Source organism: Zeugodacus cucurbitae, chromosome 2 (assembly GCF_028554725.1).
Source record: "Zeugodacus cucurbitae isolate PBARC_wt_2022May chromosome 2, idZeuCucr1.2, whole genome shotgun sequence".
NCBI classification, from domain to species: Eukaryota; Metazoa; Arthropoda; class Insecta; order Diptera; family Tephritidae; genus Zeugodacus; species Zeugodacus cucurbitae.
In genome coordinates, this window is record NC_071667.1 from 78,084,503 (window position 1) to 78,102,149 (window position 17,647).

General features: G+C 36.9%; 2 protein-coding genes across 4 annotated transcripts in view; both read left to right on the top strand.

The window, feature by feature from the left end:
* Positions 1 to 17,647, top strand: part of LOC105213295 (uncharacterized) — a 266,273-nt gene that overhangs the window by 238,815 nt on the left and 9,811 nt on the right. The gene's annotated exons all lie outside the window — the stretch shown is intronic.
* Positions 6,478 to 8,175, top strand: LOC128919864 (uncharacterized). Its single transcript, XM_054225385.1, has one exon. The coding sequence runs from the start codon at positions 6,502 to 6,504 to the stop codon at positions 8,083 to 8,085; it is 1,584 nt and encodes a 527-aa protein (XP_054081360.1). The 5' UTR covers positions 6,478 to 6,501; the 3' UTR covers positions 8,086 to 8,175.

Below are 17,647 nucleotides of genomic sequence, written 5' to 3' on the forward strand. Positions count from 1 at the left end.
GAGGCGACGCTGCCATTGGCAATAACGGATGAGGATGATTTAAATTGTCCACATTGTGTGCCGTCATTTCGAGTGCGTAGTAAAGAAAGCTGCGAGCAAAAAATCTTAGAGCGAATATGTAAGCAGAAGGCAGTCTGCGGAAGCGCCAACGGATGCAGTTAAGCTGCGCGCTCGTCGTTCAATGGTATGCGTAATGCAATACGGAGTGAGGGGTGAGAGAGAGAGGGAAGCGGCAAATTGGCAGCAAAAGAATTCCGGCTTTCTGCATAAAAATGGAGTAATAAAAAATGAAGGGCAAGGGGCGCAGCAGAAGTGAGTTGTGTTGAGCTGCAACAGCTATCATTGCCAATTGCGCGAAACGCGCTCAGCCACACTCCGTTGATTAATAAAAGCATCGATGCCCTGTAGGAAAGCAAAAAAATGGAGAAAAGCTTGGTAATAGATCAAATCCATATAGAGATATCCTTAACATGTTATCGCTATTTGTAGAAAATAGGAAAGACATTTCTCACCTTTCTTTCAGAACTAATTATATTCAGCTCCCTCAAACCGACAGGAAAATTGTACAATGCAATAGATATCAGTTCGATATCAGTTATTCACCAGTTAATAAATGATACCGATTCCTTAAACTTAGATTCCGATGAATAAATATATGGGCCTTATCTGATCTGCCTTGTAGTCGAGCATTCAACAGTGATGCCAAATAGAAGCTCCTATCGATTGAAACGGGCTTTAATGAAGTATAAAGCCACGCCCACTCAAAATACTAAACTTTGCATATTTTTAGGCGCTAATATTTTAGTATTGCTTTCATTCTAAAGTATTATAAAAAGTAGATTAGAAGACAACTGCAATGTGAGCAACAAGTCTCGGAAAAATTATTATTATTTTTTTTTAATTTTTCCTACTGGGTATAACGCCATAATTGATGTGTATATAAGATATCTGTATACATAAATTTGTGAGTTAAAGAATGCGAAAGCGCACTCACTCTTGGCGCAGTGAAGTTTGAAAGTTTTTCATTAAAACGGACATTGCTATCAAGCTAGTAATTAAGAATAATCGAAGATGTGGCAAACATTTGAAGCCAGCGGCGGCATCAGCAACGTAATGCGAGCAATATCTTTTTTCGAATACGTATGTATGTGTGTGAGTGTGCGGCAGGACAGCAAGGGCAGCATTAAGTTTTACGCTCATTGATTTGATTAAAAATGATTAGTGGTGGATGAGGAGGAAGACACCCACCACCACCATAGAAGCTGCAGTTGGGGCTGCCATGTTGGCCAGACAGATAACGGTGGCCAAGGGCCATAATGAATGTGCTTCCTCTTTTTCTTCGTTCTTTCGCTCTTTAAATACGCAGCAATTTAAAGGAGCTTTATCACAATTAATTGCAGTTAAATAGTGCGCTCTACAGGCACCTCTCAATGAGTGTGTGTGTATGTCTCGGTTTGTGTCTTCATCTCTTTTCGCTTAATAAAAATCCAGCTCATATATAAGCTGAGGTCCTGAAGCACCTGCTGTGCATGACGCTTCCGGGTCAACGCGAGGTTTTACATTAAAATTCTTGTAGTTGTGAGTGTGTATGTGTTGGAGTATGCACTGAAAGCCTTGCACACAAGCTTACTTATATCAGTGGTGTACATATGTACATGCATGTGATAGGTGACAAGCACTTTTATATGCTTTTTTGTATGCCTGTTTGTATGTCTGCTGAAACACTTGACTTTAAATCTCGCGGCTGTCAACGTCACTGTCAGCTACAAATTGCGCGCGTACAAATGTCAAAATGAGTGGGTATGTGCATACGTATGCATGTATGTGCTGCAGTTTTTCACTCAGATTGTTGCATCTATAAAAATAAAAAAAGTGTAGAAACTTAATTTTGGTTTAATTTAAGTAAGTATTTAAACCGGAAATATCTACAGAGAATATAATTAATAATATGATTTTAAAATAATTGTCCTCAAATGCGGCGCTTCTTCACGGGTTTTCATGAAAGATACCTTAACATTTAAGTATCTGTCGTATGGAAATGATCAGTTCTGCACTCCTGTTGTCTATGGATATATGTTTGGATCCTCAAGCTAGTATGAATAACATGAAAATAAATGAGATCATTAAAGTGTCGAGTTGTTTCAGAGCCCACAAATTGTCCATACTGAAGACTGAGGTTTGTCCTGCTTTCTTACAATTAGGTTTCGGTTTCAAAGGTTTTTAGCCAATACTTATAATGGATATGTATCTTAATTATATATTATCATGAAAAAGAATTCTCGAACTTACATTGGTTTAATAGTAGTTTTGTTTTATTATTTAAGGAGTTCAATAAGGTCAGTGATAAAAATCTGAAAGAAATATCTAAAACTAATTTGGTGAAAACATGTTCAGAGCCGGAAAGAAACTCAAAAGTTTATTGAAAATATAAGGCTTCACTGATTAATTTCAACGTATTTGAAACTCCTAAGCAAGTAACGGCATGCTGTTTTGATTCTCAAAGAATACTGAAACCTGTCATGATACTTCAGCTTCTTGTTTGAGAGAGAGCTGCTTATAGATTTATTAAAATATATTATAGACTATATAAATTATAGAATTTTAGGAATATAAAATAGATTTCCAGAGATAACTGTTTTTGATTCCGGAAAGCTCGACTTCCGTATGAGAAGAAGTTCAACATCAAATTTATGAAAATACAATATACGGTGTAACCAAGCATCAATAAATATCTTTTTTTTTTACATAAAAAATTTAGTTCACTTTATCCAGTATTCACTGTATACAGCTAGACTGCTACCCACAGTGATGTCAACTGCTGCTGCTGACAGCGGCTTTCACTGATTTAGCCGACGTCGGCTTTGCTATTGTTGTTGTAAGTCTATGTGTCTGCTATGGCTGGCGTAGCATTAACAACAACCATGCCACAACAACTACTAGTATCTGGATGTTGTAGTAAAATTGTTGCACTTAAACGTCACTGTGACGATTGTTGAGATCAACAGCTTGCTGTTGTTGTTGCTGTTGTTTGTCGCTGTCTGTCATGCGACATCAAGTGTATACAGTCTGTCGTTCGCAACTTCGAAACACACACACACGCAAACAAGTGTAAAACACGATAAAAGAAGAATAAAAAATAAAATAAATTTAAAATGAGCGAAACTTAAGCGAAAAGCAGGAAGCAGAAGGCGAAGCACTTAAGCGCAAGTAGGCGCAGATACGCGTGTGTGTGTGTTGGCGAAAGGATTGATAGAGTGTAATTGCGAGCTGTAAGCAGATGTGTGTACTCTACTATGGAGGAGCTTACTTACGTAAGTGCAGCTTAACACTTATATGCGTGCGTGTGTGTGTATACTTCCTACTTGCAACGGCAATGAATAACTCACTGCCAACACTTGTAGCACCTCGCACTTCCTCTCCTCGCCGCGCCATGCATTTAGCGCCAAATTAAAATTTAAAACGAAATTAAGTGACAAACGAAAGGAATACCTCCATCCCTATATGTACATATCATATATGCAAGTATATTTAAACACACATGAGAAAATATGCACGCATTTAAGCAGCCATATTTGAGTTAAAAATATTGTGCAATATGCACTGAGCGCCTCGGCCATTATTGTGGCATTCAGTATAATTAAATTTGCCGCACTTTTGCTAGTAAAGCTCTCGAAACAATGAAATAATAAATCAGAATTATTGTCGACACATCAATTATGGCGCCCGACTGTGCCGTCCATATTTTAAATTCCATTTCAAGCGACAATAAACACGGCCGCCAATCAAAATATCTCTCGCAATTACTCCAAATGCCGAAATTTTCATTAAATTTGCGCCCAAATTATGTACTCAGCGCTGAAAGTTCGGAAAGTTTGAATTTTGTTTGTCATTCCGAAAATGTGGCCAATGGCAATGGTCGCCTGGAAGCAAATGCGACCAATATTTGTCAAAATATTATGAATATATTGTACATCAGTGTGCATATTTGGAGACAAATAGTTGGACTTTGATACTCATAGGTACATAAATATTAAAGCTTTTGCTCAGATATTAATTTGAAGCGCAATCATTTAAATATTTCATAACACGTTGCTGGAAATTAATTAAGTTAAGTGACCCTGTATTTATCCTTATCCTTGACCCTTTAATTCTCGGAATAATTTTTTGAATAAATAGAGACAGAGAAACAGAAGAATTTAAGGGGCTATACCAGTGTGACATTTTCAAAAAATCGATTTTTTTATAGTTTGCTTATTCGATAGTTTATACTTTCAAAAATATCCTGTAAAAGCAGTAAGATCGAATGTTGAGTAGTTTTTGAATGGTAGCGTTCTAAAGAGTGACCGCTCGCAGATGTAAGCAGCTATAGTCGAAACTTAAAAAGCGTTTTTCTCGAAACGACATTTCTCGAAATTGCTGGCATCATAACTCAACGATACATTGACCTATCGACTTCAAATTTAAACTGAGTATTCTTGACTATGTTTACTACACCTGACCTACGATCATTTTGATTGGTTGAAAATTGTCAATTTGGCATTTAAAATAAGACCATTTTTTTACATAAAAAAACAATTTTTTTTTTTCAGAACTATGCCATTTTGTCAATTTTTGATATTTTTAAAAATTTGTAGGTCATTGTATAGGAAATATATTTAACTTTAATACCCTTTTTGATTTTTATGTTTCAGCAACTCATTGGGCCGGAATCATGTCAGCAGTTGGAGAGCTTTTTTTTGGCACCTCCGAAAATAGCATAAAACTCCGTTATTTTGTAAAAAAAAAAATTGAATGTAGCTGAAAATATACCTTATTATGTGCAAAAAACTTCGAAACAATCGATCGAGTACTTACTTTTAAAATAATTCACGAAAATCGCCTAATTTTTCAAAGGTTACATTGGTATAGCCCCTTAATCTGAAGTAGTGGGCGCTCACTGATCTCAAAAATCAAATGACTGAGTCCCTATTTTGAACTCTAGCAGCAAAAATCAAATGACTGAGTCCTTATTTTGAACTCTAGCAGCGGCCTTGGACTCCAGAACGGTGGCTGGGCTTAATAAAGCAGTAAAAAGAATATAATCTCTGAGTTTACCTGAGTTTTCTGCATGTTAAACACGGGATCTTTGACACCAATCCTGTAATGTCCAACGCCATAATGCTGAGAAAAGTCGGCTTTGAAACGTATATTCTGAATTTTTTAAAAGGTTAGCCCCGAAAATTGGCTTAACTTTGACCAGTTATTCTGGAAATAAAAAAGGAATCGAATTTATATTGACATCTTTGGCAGAGACAAATTTCATGTTTGATATCTGGAGTCTTCAAATAGTCCGCCATTTTTAGGAGTGGCGTGATCCGATTTCGCCCATTTGGAATACCAACCCTCCCATGATACCAAACATCTCGTAATTCAGTCAGTTAATCATCGGGCATCAATATATCTCAATAATATATATAATTCTATATCTTTTCTCTAGTTTCTAAAACATTTGAGATAATGTAGTTGAATATTAAAGCACTGTAGGGCATTGTACTTGTTGACTAAGCCTTACGCAGTTTGGACCTTGCCTTTATTTGTATATCGAAGACAGCGCTAACTCCCAACGCAAAGACAATATGTTATCAGTCCAAGAAATTTACGATATTATGGACTGGTAGGCTCTACACTTTGCATCACTGATCTTCAACTTTTTTTCTGCATTTATAAGTAATTTGTATATACATAATTATTCGGCTGATATGAAGGTGTTAGTATAATTATGTTTTATGGAAATATTATTTTCTGAACGTAATATGCTGTTTGAATGGCAAATGATATTCAATTGTTCTCTTGATGGCGATAACTTCCAGCCACGCCTCACACTGGCCATTAATATTAACGCCGGTTCATCCAATAAATCACTTTCATTGTACCGTCACTTTCGTAGTTAGTTACCCCTTCCAATCAATCAAATAGCGCTTACTTCCAATGCGAAGATACGTTCGATGAGATAACATCACTCACCATATTAATTTCATATAAAAGCTTTGCTATTATATTAGTTCCTGTAATCTATTAGAAATGAAAATTAAAACACGTCGAAGGATAAAAATCAGTGTTATATGCTCACTCAACCTGAATCAGTTTCATAAGTTCACTCGCAGCGAGTGTTTCGAAGCGGAAATGTTTACCCACGGCAACATATTGCTCTTGCTCAGTTTACCAGCGCTAATGGGTTATCCAGCTTATAGTTGGAACACTTCCAAAATTTTTAAGTTGAGTCATATTTTGAAAAAAATTAATTTAGAGCGGGAAATCAACACATTTATTATTGTGAACGCCGGCAATAACTCGCGGCACAGTTGCCTTTGTGATGAAGATATTAAACTACTTACCACAAACACAACCGTTAAGCTATTGCAAGTGGATAGTCCACGACCATCATCTACTGGATACGCCAACAGCGAGCTGCTTTTAATTCGTTGTCTACCGGAGCGATTTTCTTCGAAGCTTTTTGAATCAATGATCAACGGAATTCGGCATAGACGAAATATTCGCATGCTTTTCATTTGGAATGAGGAGTATACCAGCGCATCGAGTCAGAAACGTCTACAGTTGCAGCTACAGCAACAATTGGTCTTTCAATATTGCGCCGAAATGCGCCTACTAAATGTAATCGGCATATACCGGGACTACTTGAAAGACGGACACTTTTACACATACAGCTATTTTCCCCGGTTCCATCTTCAACGTAAGACACTTGACGAGGATTGCTTTCCCAATCGTATAAGGGACTTAAAAGGCGCAGCCTTACGTACGCTGCCCGATCAGCTCGAGCCATGGAGTATTGTGTGGCGCAATCGTAATGGTGAGATACAAATCGGTGGATTTTTGACAAAAATTTTGCGAGAGTTTGCTAAACAAAATAATGCCACGCTCACCTATCCACTACCGTTGGAAACGGATGTTTTTGTAGAACGAGAGACATGGACTGCTCTCTTACAAAATGATACGATTGATATGGTAAGTGCAATCACGATTGCGGGAGATGGTAACGACACGATAGATGAAAGTGTACCCGTGCGGCTAGTGGATTGGACAGTTATGCTACCGCTGCCTGAACGAATACCCGAAAGCGAAATACTTGTGTTCCTTCTCAATTCAATATTGGGTCTATTTCTACTTATACTACTCTTTGTTTTTTCTTCCGTACTCACCTTTGAGAACTTGATTATGCAGCGCCGAACAGCAACTGAGAGTTGTGTCTTCTTCCTTTGGACACTCACCAATGTAGTGCTTCGTGGCGTAATAGGTCAACCGTCGTTCGTCCGTGTAGATATTTCAGCAAGATTCTTAAAACGCTTCCTATATATAATACTCTTGTTGAGTGGGATTTTCATGAGTACATTTATATCTGCCAGTCTTCAATCATATCTGACGAGCAGTCTACGTTATCCTCGCTTAAACAATATTAAAGACTTCTACCGCACGGACATGAAAATCAAAATAAGTCAATATGAATACAATTTGCTTCCTGGATATTTTTCACCAAATTATATTAAAGTGTTAGATCGAATACTCGAAATCGTACCGTCATTTGCAGAAATCCAAAGGCAGCGTACAATACACGATGCTCGGTATGCTTTCACCATACTTAGCCCAATGTGGTCTGTCATGATGAAGTATCAATCTCATTTGCGGCAACCGCTATTCTATGTGAGTGAAGGTATTTATGTAAGTAAGAGCATACCGATGGCGATACCAATGCAGCCGAATTCGATTTACCGTGAAGACCTAAACAATATGATCCATGACATACAAAGCGTGGGATTGTTGAAGTTATGGACAGATCAGGTGTACGACGATATGGTGGCATCGAAAAAGCTAAACATTACTAATGCAGTGAACGACGTGAGAAGTGAACAATTGAATTTAACCAGCTTCTATTGGCTATGGTGGATGTATGGCGTCGGTGTGAGTCTTTCAATCTTGGTGTTCTTCGCTGAACTTTGGTATTACAAAAGAGCGAAGAAGAAGACTTTGGCGAAGCAGAAAAATATAAGGAGCAGAACCAACGAACAGCGTGAAAGACTACAGCTTGGCTAGTTTGGGATACTTATAGATTTTGAGATTGTACTAAGATTCCACTAATTGTTTTTGGTGTAAAATCTTATTGAAATATAATTGTAATAAAATATAAAAAAATACTACTCCAACTTATTACTCTAAAACTAGGGATAAGAAAAGTCACAGTCAAAAGTTAAAGTTAAGAAAGATAAAAGTACCCCTTAAAATCTTCAAATTCTTGTATTTCGGATTAAAACATGAAATTTCGTTTTATTAATAAAAGCTAGACATAATGTTATAACTCCGTTCACTTAAGGTAAGAATTTGGAATACGTATGAGCCTCTTTAAACAGCATTCACTCTTCTCGAGCGCCTTCTTACCGCTCTTCGCCTCGACATCTGCTGCACAATGTTCCTCTTTTCAGTAGATTTTTTGGAATACCAAAGTTCGGCACAAAATATTAGCGTAGCTATGCCCATTCCAATACCGTAGAGCCACAACAACCAGTAAAAGTCCTCTAAATCCAATTCTACAGTTCGCACATCCCTCCTTGGGTACGTGGAATTTAATTTCTTCGCCACTATCATGTCCGCATACACTTGTCGTTTCCACAGGGCAATTAGTCCGAAGCAATGCAGACGATTTATCAACATATCGAAAGCATCTTTGAAAATCGAGTGTTTCTGCAGAGGTATAACTCTCGGCATACCTTTACTTATATATATTTTGTCGTTCACATAGAACAGCGGTTGTGGCAAATTCGTTTGATATCTCGCCAAGACGGGCCATAGATTACTGAACATTGTGTAACCGTAACGGGTATCTAATAAAGTGCGCTGCCGTTGCAGTTCCTCGATCGATTTCGAAGGAATAAACATTTGCTTTACTCTCTCCAGATAACGTTCACTCACAAACCTATGGATAGAATTGTAGCCCTCCTGGCTTATTTTGATATTAAAATCAGACTTCATTAGTTCTTCAAAAGTGCTGATTCGGGGATATCGAACCGGGCTAGTCAGATATGACTGTAGTGCTGCAGATATCAATGTACTCATGAAAATACCGCTTAAGAAGAGCGTCATATATAGGAAACGTTTTATTAATTTCGCCGAAACACGAACTTGAGTATACGAGGGTTGACCTATAACACTTCGAAGCACCACATTAGTCATTATCCAAAAAAAGAAGAGCAAACTTTCGGCTGTGGTACGGCGCCGCAAGACTAAAGCCTCTAAAGTGAGTATAAAAGAAAACGCAAAGAGCAAGATGAGCAGAAGCAAACCCAATGCGGAATTGAGAAGCATCAAAAATATTTCACTATCAGGTATCTGTGGGGGAAGCGGTAGCATAATTATCCAATCTACCGGTGAAATAACGCTTGTTACATCTATTTTGGTTTCTTCAGTCGTCGTTGTACCAATTATAATATCGACAATATCATTTTCTAACAAAAGCCTCAACTCTTGCGTGGTTGGCGATTTTTCTGGCATCACTGACACGGGGTAACTGATTGTACCATTACTTCGTGTTACGAATTCCCACACAATTCTAGATAAAAGCCCACCGACATTCACAACACCGTAATGATCGCGCCAGACCAGACTCCAGGGTTCCAGCTGATCGGGTACAGTTCGAATGGCGATACCTTTCAAGTCACTTATACGGTTTGGATAGTAATCCCCATGCAATGGTTTACGCTCAAGATGGTACTCCGGAAAATAGCTGTACGTATAGAAGTGCCCGTCTTTCAAGTAGTCCCGATATATGGCGATCACATTCAGTAGACGAATTTTAGCGCAATATTGAAAGAGAAGTTGTTGGTAGTTTTCTAGTTTGAGGAGCTGCTGACTCGATGCGTTCGAGTACTCCTCATTCCAAATAAAAAGTATACGTGTATTACGTCTATTTCCGAGACAGTTGACCATTGAATCCAACAATTCGACTGAAAAACTATCCGGTAGACAGCGGATTAAAAGCATTTCATCATTTAAACGTTCGTAGGAGCTCGCACACGTGCTATGCGCCTGCAATAATTTAACGGTATTATTAGTACTTAATGCTTTGATGGCCTCATCGCCAAGGCAACTCTGGCTAGTGTTATAGGCGTTGACAATAAGAAATGTATCAATTCTTCGCTCTAAATTAATCTTATTTGTAATTTCACTTAGATCCAACTCGTTTATTTGCTGCTGCAAATTCCAGTGTAATGTTGGATAACCGGTAATGAGTACAAAATTGAAAATTAGCACAATTCGATTAACAGCTAACATGATTATAAGTATTTCATCTGGACACTGCGAATGCTCTTACACGACTAGTTGGGTATTCTTTCAACAAATATGAATATTTACTCGTAGCAATCAATTCAAGGAACTCAACATATGTAAATTCAATTATCTCGATTAGCTTCTGATATTCTCCTCCTTTAACATGCCACTCAAACTTGAAATTTGATTGCATCGTAGGCAACACTTTGATGATTAATGACATGCGTACTGAAATGATTGTCTAAATAACGTTTCAATTATATCTTCAGTATGAGTGAGGTTCAGACATTATTTCTGGTAATTGAAAAGAAATATATCTTTGTAGAGGACACCTGTTGTTGATGCACCGTAATTTGTACGCATTAATTTACCATAAAAAAGACTAGAAGATTGAAACGTAATAAGTAAGGAGGTGCTAAGTTCGGGTATAACCGAACATTTTATACTCTTGTAATTTATGTATTTAATGTTATTAGGATAACATACAATTTGACAAGTTCGGGTGCATCGGTTATTAAGGTAACACACAATTTTATCTATCTTCGGAATAAAGTCTTCTAGAATACTAAATGAAGGCCGGGATAATTCCGGTACCGATTTAACTCATTCTTGAGACGAAGCTAAATTATAACCGAGATCATGTGTATATGCTCACTTAATTTTCTTAAAATATCTCATATATGATTAACCGATATTTACAGTATAGAGCCCACCGGAAGTTTGTATCTAATATTAGGTATATGGGAGTTTGGGGAAGTAATCGCCCGATTTTACCCATTTTGGCACGGAGACACATTATTATATTACACACGCTTCCTTTAATTTTCTATAAAATATCTGAAAAGTTTACCAATACTTTCGGTTACAAGTTATCCACTAGCACTGAGGCATTCATGTTCGGTATCTGGGGCCTTGAAAATGTATAGTCAGATTTTTAGATGAGCGATGTCACACCTCGAATATAGTATTTGAACAAAATTATCTTCATTGCTTCCTCATCTACAAATTTATTGTAAAGTCAACGAATCAGATGAAGTTCGAAATTTTGTTATATGGGAAGTAGGCGTGGTAGTTAACCGATTTTTCTATTTTTTTTTAAGTTAAACAAGCATGTAAAATAAATGTGAAGGAAATATTATGTACTGAATTTGGTCGAAATTTGTCGAATAGTTCCTGAGTTTCTGTAGTAAGTTTTTTATACCGATCCGAATACAACTCTTCTGTACCATATTCTTTTCTTTTTGTAAAAATTTGTTTTTCTGGCGTTTTTCATTAGTGAGTTCACCCACTTAGCATTTTCATTAGTTTTCAAAAAATTTTTGTTTGGGGAGTAGGCGTGTTTATTATCCGATTCCTCCCATTTTTATGGTGTATGATAAAATACTAAAGGGAATTGTGTCTAGTAAGTCTGAGTTATATAGCTTTAGTAGTTTGCGAGATATAAACAAGAAGACTATTAGAGGGCGGAGCCACTAAAAATTTTCTATTTTTTCACTATTATCTACCGATTACATTATTTAATACTTAAGATCAAAGTGTGATTAAAGTGAAAATAAATTTTTTGAATATCATTGACTGGTTTTATCTTTTAAAAAGTATCAGTAAATATATGTTAGGGAAATGTTTGAGGGGTGCCAATTGATCTGATTTTTTAGTTGATTAAATTAAATAAGTAAAATTTGGAACCACTAACACAATGCTTCGAAGCAACGTCAATGTCATATACTATGTATATATGTGTATGTATGTATATTTAATAAAAAAATTTTCCAAAATAAAAATATACATGAGTACAAATAAATAAGTGATGAAGTTACTTCAAGCGTAAGATGTCCTGTCGTCTGTCGTTTGCTATTATACAATAAATGTTTGTTGCTGTTGTTTGTTGATTTAACGGTTACAAGTTTTAGAGCGCGCTTTAGTTGAGCCACACGCCATGCAACGCGGCCAGCGCAAATAAAACTCACTTGCAACTATTTTATTTTATTTTATTTTTCAAATAAATTAAAAACAAAAAAAAAAGCAAAAATAGAAAAATAAATTAAAATGCTAACTCAGCTTGCGAAATGCATGAAAAACTCAAGCAAAAGCGCAAAATGCAAACTTATCTAGAATACACACACAATGCGAGCGAGCGGCGCAGAGCGTGCTTCCTGCGCGCAAACTTCCTACGCTGCAATTGTTTTTGCACCACACATGTATTTATATTTTGTTGTTGTTGTTGGTTTTTATTATTGTTAGCAAAGTTGTTGACATCGCCGGATGTGGCTGGAATTTTGCATTAAGTGGAAACTGCGCTCCGCTGTCGGCGTTTAGCATGCAAGCGTTGCGCTGCTACCGTTCTAAGGCAAGTTGCAGCCATGCGTGCAACGCTTGTGTGCAACACACATGCGAAGTGAATTGTTGCCACTTGGAGTGTGTGTATGTGGGCGAAAGAAACTTTTAGTTTTTCAGTTAAAAGCGGTGTTGTTGTTGCACTTTTGTTTAACGCATGTGGTTAGTATTTGTTGATACAATAGAAGGCGGGAGCACGAGCAAACTCTTTGGTGGCTTCCTCCAAACGCCAGCCAAAGCCGCCAAAGTCAAATGTCTACAAATGCCATTTAGCATTTTGAAATTATGTTGCCACGCCGCTGATTTACCGTTACACATGTGTGTGTCCGTTGCGTGCTGTCGTGATGTGTGCCACTTGTCCCCGCCAGCAGTGTCATCCTGCCCGGCACAATTTCACATTTGCCGTATTAGTTTTTTCATTTTTTTTTTCTTTTCTGTTTTTTTTGTGTTGCAAGTAAAGAATGCAAATTTAAAATGCATTCCAATTAATTCTTTCAGCTCGCGGTTGTCGCACTTAATTCCTTCCTGTCTAAGTTGAAATGCAAAGTGTTATGGGCTCCTGCGTCCCATTAGAAAATTAAAAATTCACCAACAGCGCCACGCGTAATGCTCTCTAATATGCAATGTTGCAACGAAATAAATTAGAATTTCTTTTTCGTAATGACCGCGGTTGTGTGGTACAAGTGTAATCGGAGCTCATGGGAGACACTCAGTGCGTTGTTTTTTTGTATTCTGGTCAAAATATAAATTTTTTATCTATTTAAAACCAAGCACTTGTGATAAAAATAAAAAAACCTTAAATTTTCGATTCTCTAAAAATACTAATACTAGCTTTGATATATATTATAGAAAAATTTTGTAGTAACTAAAAGAAACTGATTAGATCAATACGAATAACTGGAATATTTGAATTCTAAGCTTTCACCCAGCTTTGAAAAGTTCAGACTGAAGCTCAACTCGCCTTCTCATCTATTATTAAATCTTAAGTGATATGTTGGTTAGTGATATGTAAGGTTATCTAGAGGACGCTTTTATTTCTTTATCTGGAGATTACAGGAAATATCTTTCATCTTATGTAAACAGTTACACTAAAATTTCTTGCCAGCTTTTATCTACAACAGCTTCACAAAAGTTATATAAAGCTCAAGGAAATCTTAACTTTGTATAAACCTGGTTTCAATTAAGATAAATTGACTGTAAAACCGAATAGTGAGTTGTAGTGTTTAATAAAAGTTATAATGTTGACCTTTAACCCAAAGCTTAGCCTTAATTCCACCGAATAATTGACGCCCCTGGTTCTTTGGTGTAAACTAATTTTCTAATGCCTGCTTTATTTTGCAATGATATAAATTAATAGCAGAATATTTAATAATGGTACGACCCGGAATCAATTCTTTGGAACATCTACAAGGTATACTACTAAATATTGGGGCGTCATCGAACTTGACATATTGCTTTTAAGTCTCCAAGTTAAACTATGAGGTAACTTTTTTGGTCCAAATACTTCTAAATATTCCGTAAAGCAAAACAAACCGGCACATGATCTGAATATGTCCTGCGAATTTTTCAACATTTCCCAAAAATCAGTTACTCTGCATTAGTATTCCTTCTATATCACTACCTATTATAAGACCCCGGCCGAAACTAGGACTACGTTTGCTTCACCTAACAGAGAAGACCCTTCCATACATCACATGGCCATTCTTGAAACATCACCTGTCTCCTTCACTAAAAAACAAACAACATATACATACTACCTTTCAAGTACGCCCAGAGCAAGTCTCAGTTTGGACTATAATAAATCATATCTCTAATGCAAATTACCCTCCACAATTTACTATTTAAAATAATTTAAATATTCTCATCCCGAAACTAAATGCATATAAATAACATACTAAATCAAACACACACACACACGCATGGACCCCTACTATAAGCCACATACTCGTACAAGTGAAAAATTCTTCAGAGCATTTCCGAAAACCAGTTCCGTTCAAATTATAATTTTACACTTTGCAAACTCAAATTTTTCAACAATAAAAATTTCCGGCTTTGCTCATAAATGAGTGTGAGTGCATGTGCATAACGGTATTTGTGTGTTTGTATACACATGTGGAATATATATATATACATACATATTTATATATAAAATTGTAAAGCTTCGTTGGTGATCACCGCAGCACAACCACACAGGAAACCTCTCATTGAATAAACTCGTGGTTGTCTTCTACGCCACACACAGACACACACGCAATCACACAACCTCTTTCCCTTCGCTGGCCCTATGAGAGATACCGCTGTGTGTGCACCATATCAGTGGCCATTTGGCAAATCCTGACCAACGCTGTGGAGCTGTTGGCGGAAACTTTCGGCGACATAATGTGGCACAGTTAGGCCAGCAAGCGAGCAGCGGCAGCAGCGCTTACTATATCAACTACAGCGCCAACAACAACACACACACACACTCATATGCATATGAGTACGCAGATTTATGTTTGCCGGTGTGTGGTTGTGTGAGCGTGTGTCCATTGTAGATAGGATGTATTGTGGTGCGGCACTGTGTTGCAATAATAATTCATAAAGTGTTGCATGCAGCAAGCAAACGACGCTCGTTGCAAGTGGACTTTGGAGTGTTGCAGCAATGGGAGTGGCGTTGGCAAACGAAGCGTGACGATGCGCTGTTGCTGAATAACTGCAGTCGAAATTAAAATTGCGCTGCCACACGCACATACACACTTACTTATGTACATATGTATATGTAAAATCATATATGTACGTTTGTATGTATATTTAATTGTGTTGCAAGTTACTCGCTGGCCGTTGCCAGTTTACAATTCGCTCATAACTCATTGTTTGCCATTTCGGTGTTGCATGCAACATGCACACACATACATAGATATATTTATGGCAGTCCCTGTGTGTTATGGCTACAAATTTTGCACACACACACTTGCAGTTTCACTTTCGTTGTTCTCGTTGCACGTTGCACGTTGAAAGTTGTGTTTGTTGTTATTGTTTTTACACCCGGTCACTGTTGCCCGGATCTGAGTTATCTAGAGAAAGGTAGGAAGAATGTCAGTTTGTCCCCTGCTCAGTCTTTTTATTGTTGTTGTTGCATGTATTCGTTACATTTTTGGAGAAATGCTGTTCAGGAGACAGACCTTGAGCACTAGGATCCCGAACCCGAACAACATTACCTAATAAAGTCTCACCTTTTGGATCTGTTAAAGATCCAGCTCTTTTTTGTTATCTAGACATTTCTGAATTTATAATCGGTTCCACTCGAAATTAAACACCCCTCACTTGTGGTTGTTGAACTTTTTTTTTACTTTTTTTACCGTTATACTGCTGTGATTGCTCTTTCACTGGTCGCTCTGGGCAGCGCTGCAGTTAAGTTATTACTTCATAAAACCGGAATCACCGAAACAGTCTAACAACAACAACAGCAGCAAGTGCTAGTAGCTGCAACATTGTACACAACAACAACATCAAAAGCGTATTCACGGACGGTGACAACGACAATAACGACAACAACAACAACACAAATAATACAGAATCACATGTGAGCGACAATCATAAATAAAAGAGCGACGAGCATGTCAACAACAAAAAGTACATAAACAACAACATGAGCAGCAGCGGCATTGCACCTTCCCTCAAAGCTCGTTGCGTCAGTTTCAAATGTTGCCAATTTGTTGTTATGTTGTTTTTGTTTTTTTTTTGTTTTTCACAACACTTTTTCAATTATTTTTATGTATGCTTGCGATGTTGTTGTTGTATTTTTTATCCCTCTGCACTTTTTTGCTATTTTTTATCCTTCGTTGACTGGGATTTTTGCGCGTTTTTTATTGCTGACACTGCAACTGTAAATTAAAGCTTAGAAATGTAGCACACACCATAATTCTGGTTTTTGCAAGTTTATTACCGTTATATTTATTTATTTCGGTTTTTTTTGGTTTTAGTTTTGGGCCATTGTGGCCGATGCGCCGTCGAAATGTTGCCATTTACAGATTTGTGGGTTAATTTCGACACAAAAGTAGGCCAATGATAAGCTGAGGGGAAAATGTTACCCTCAAAAAATAAACAAATATACTCAGATTTATAAATAAAAATGTAGCAAACTGTAGGTTTCTCTTACAAAAGCAAAAAATAATAATTTTTGCGTCGAAAAATTGCTGACGTTAATTTATTTTTGGTAAGCGAAACTAGAATTTATTGCTGTCAAGGCAGCTAATGAAGCTGCGCTTTTTTTGTTTCTTATTTGTATTTAAATTAATAACTGTACAAAATATTCGGATAGAAATTTGGCTTTTGGATTTGGAAAAGAAAATAAATACATTGCAAATGTAAATAAAGTAAGTGAATGGGTTACTGTTCGGTTAAGCCTAGCTTAGGCAACCTCTACTAGGTTTATTATCGACTCATCAGTTCACCAAAATTTGTCTTCGAAACAATATATCTTGTCTATTTATGTCTTTTGAAGCTACTTCAGTTCAGTTTTTATCATTTCTTCACACTTCTTGAGGAGACTATCGTCATATTCTACATCTTTTTCAAAAAAATGATTTATCGAAAATGATTCAAGAACAATTCCGTATTCGTACAGCAATGGTTTCAATGATTCCTAGTGAAGGTAACATATAAAATAGTTTCATTGAGCATGCATTTAATAATGCTTGGACCGTAGCTTGAATCAAAAAAGATTATAGAGATTTCTCCCTTGATTTATGGAAAGCTCTTCATAAAACACAAGGTCATTACATTAAAATATAATAATCAATTTTTTTGTATCATCACACTTTGGCTATATGATAGGGTTGCCAAATCCCCCCTTTCAAACTCTAAAACACGATTTGCACTTAGAAGTGAAAATATAATATCTACAATGTTTTGCACCTCACCGACCTCAATAAAATGTTGAAGTCATCTGTGTTGAGAACCCAATCATAGCGCAAAGTGAACATCGGAGAACTCACAATGTTTCTATGGTTTCAAATAC

What these genes read in the sequence shown, in the direction of transcription:
- LOC128919864 (XM_054225385.1), top strand. Translation starts at nt 6,502, where the DNA reads ATGATCAACGGAATTCGGCATAGACGAAATATTCGCATGCTTTTCATT.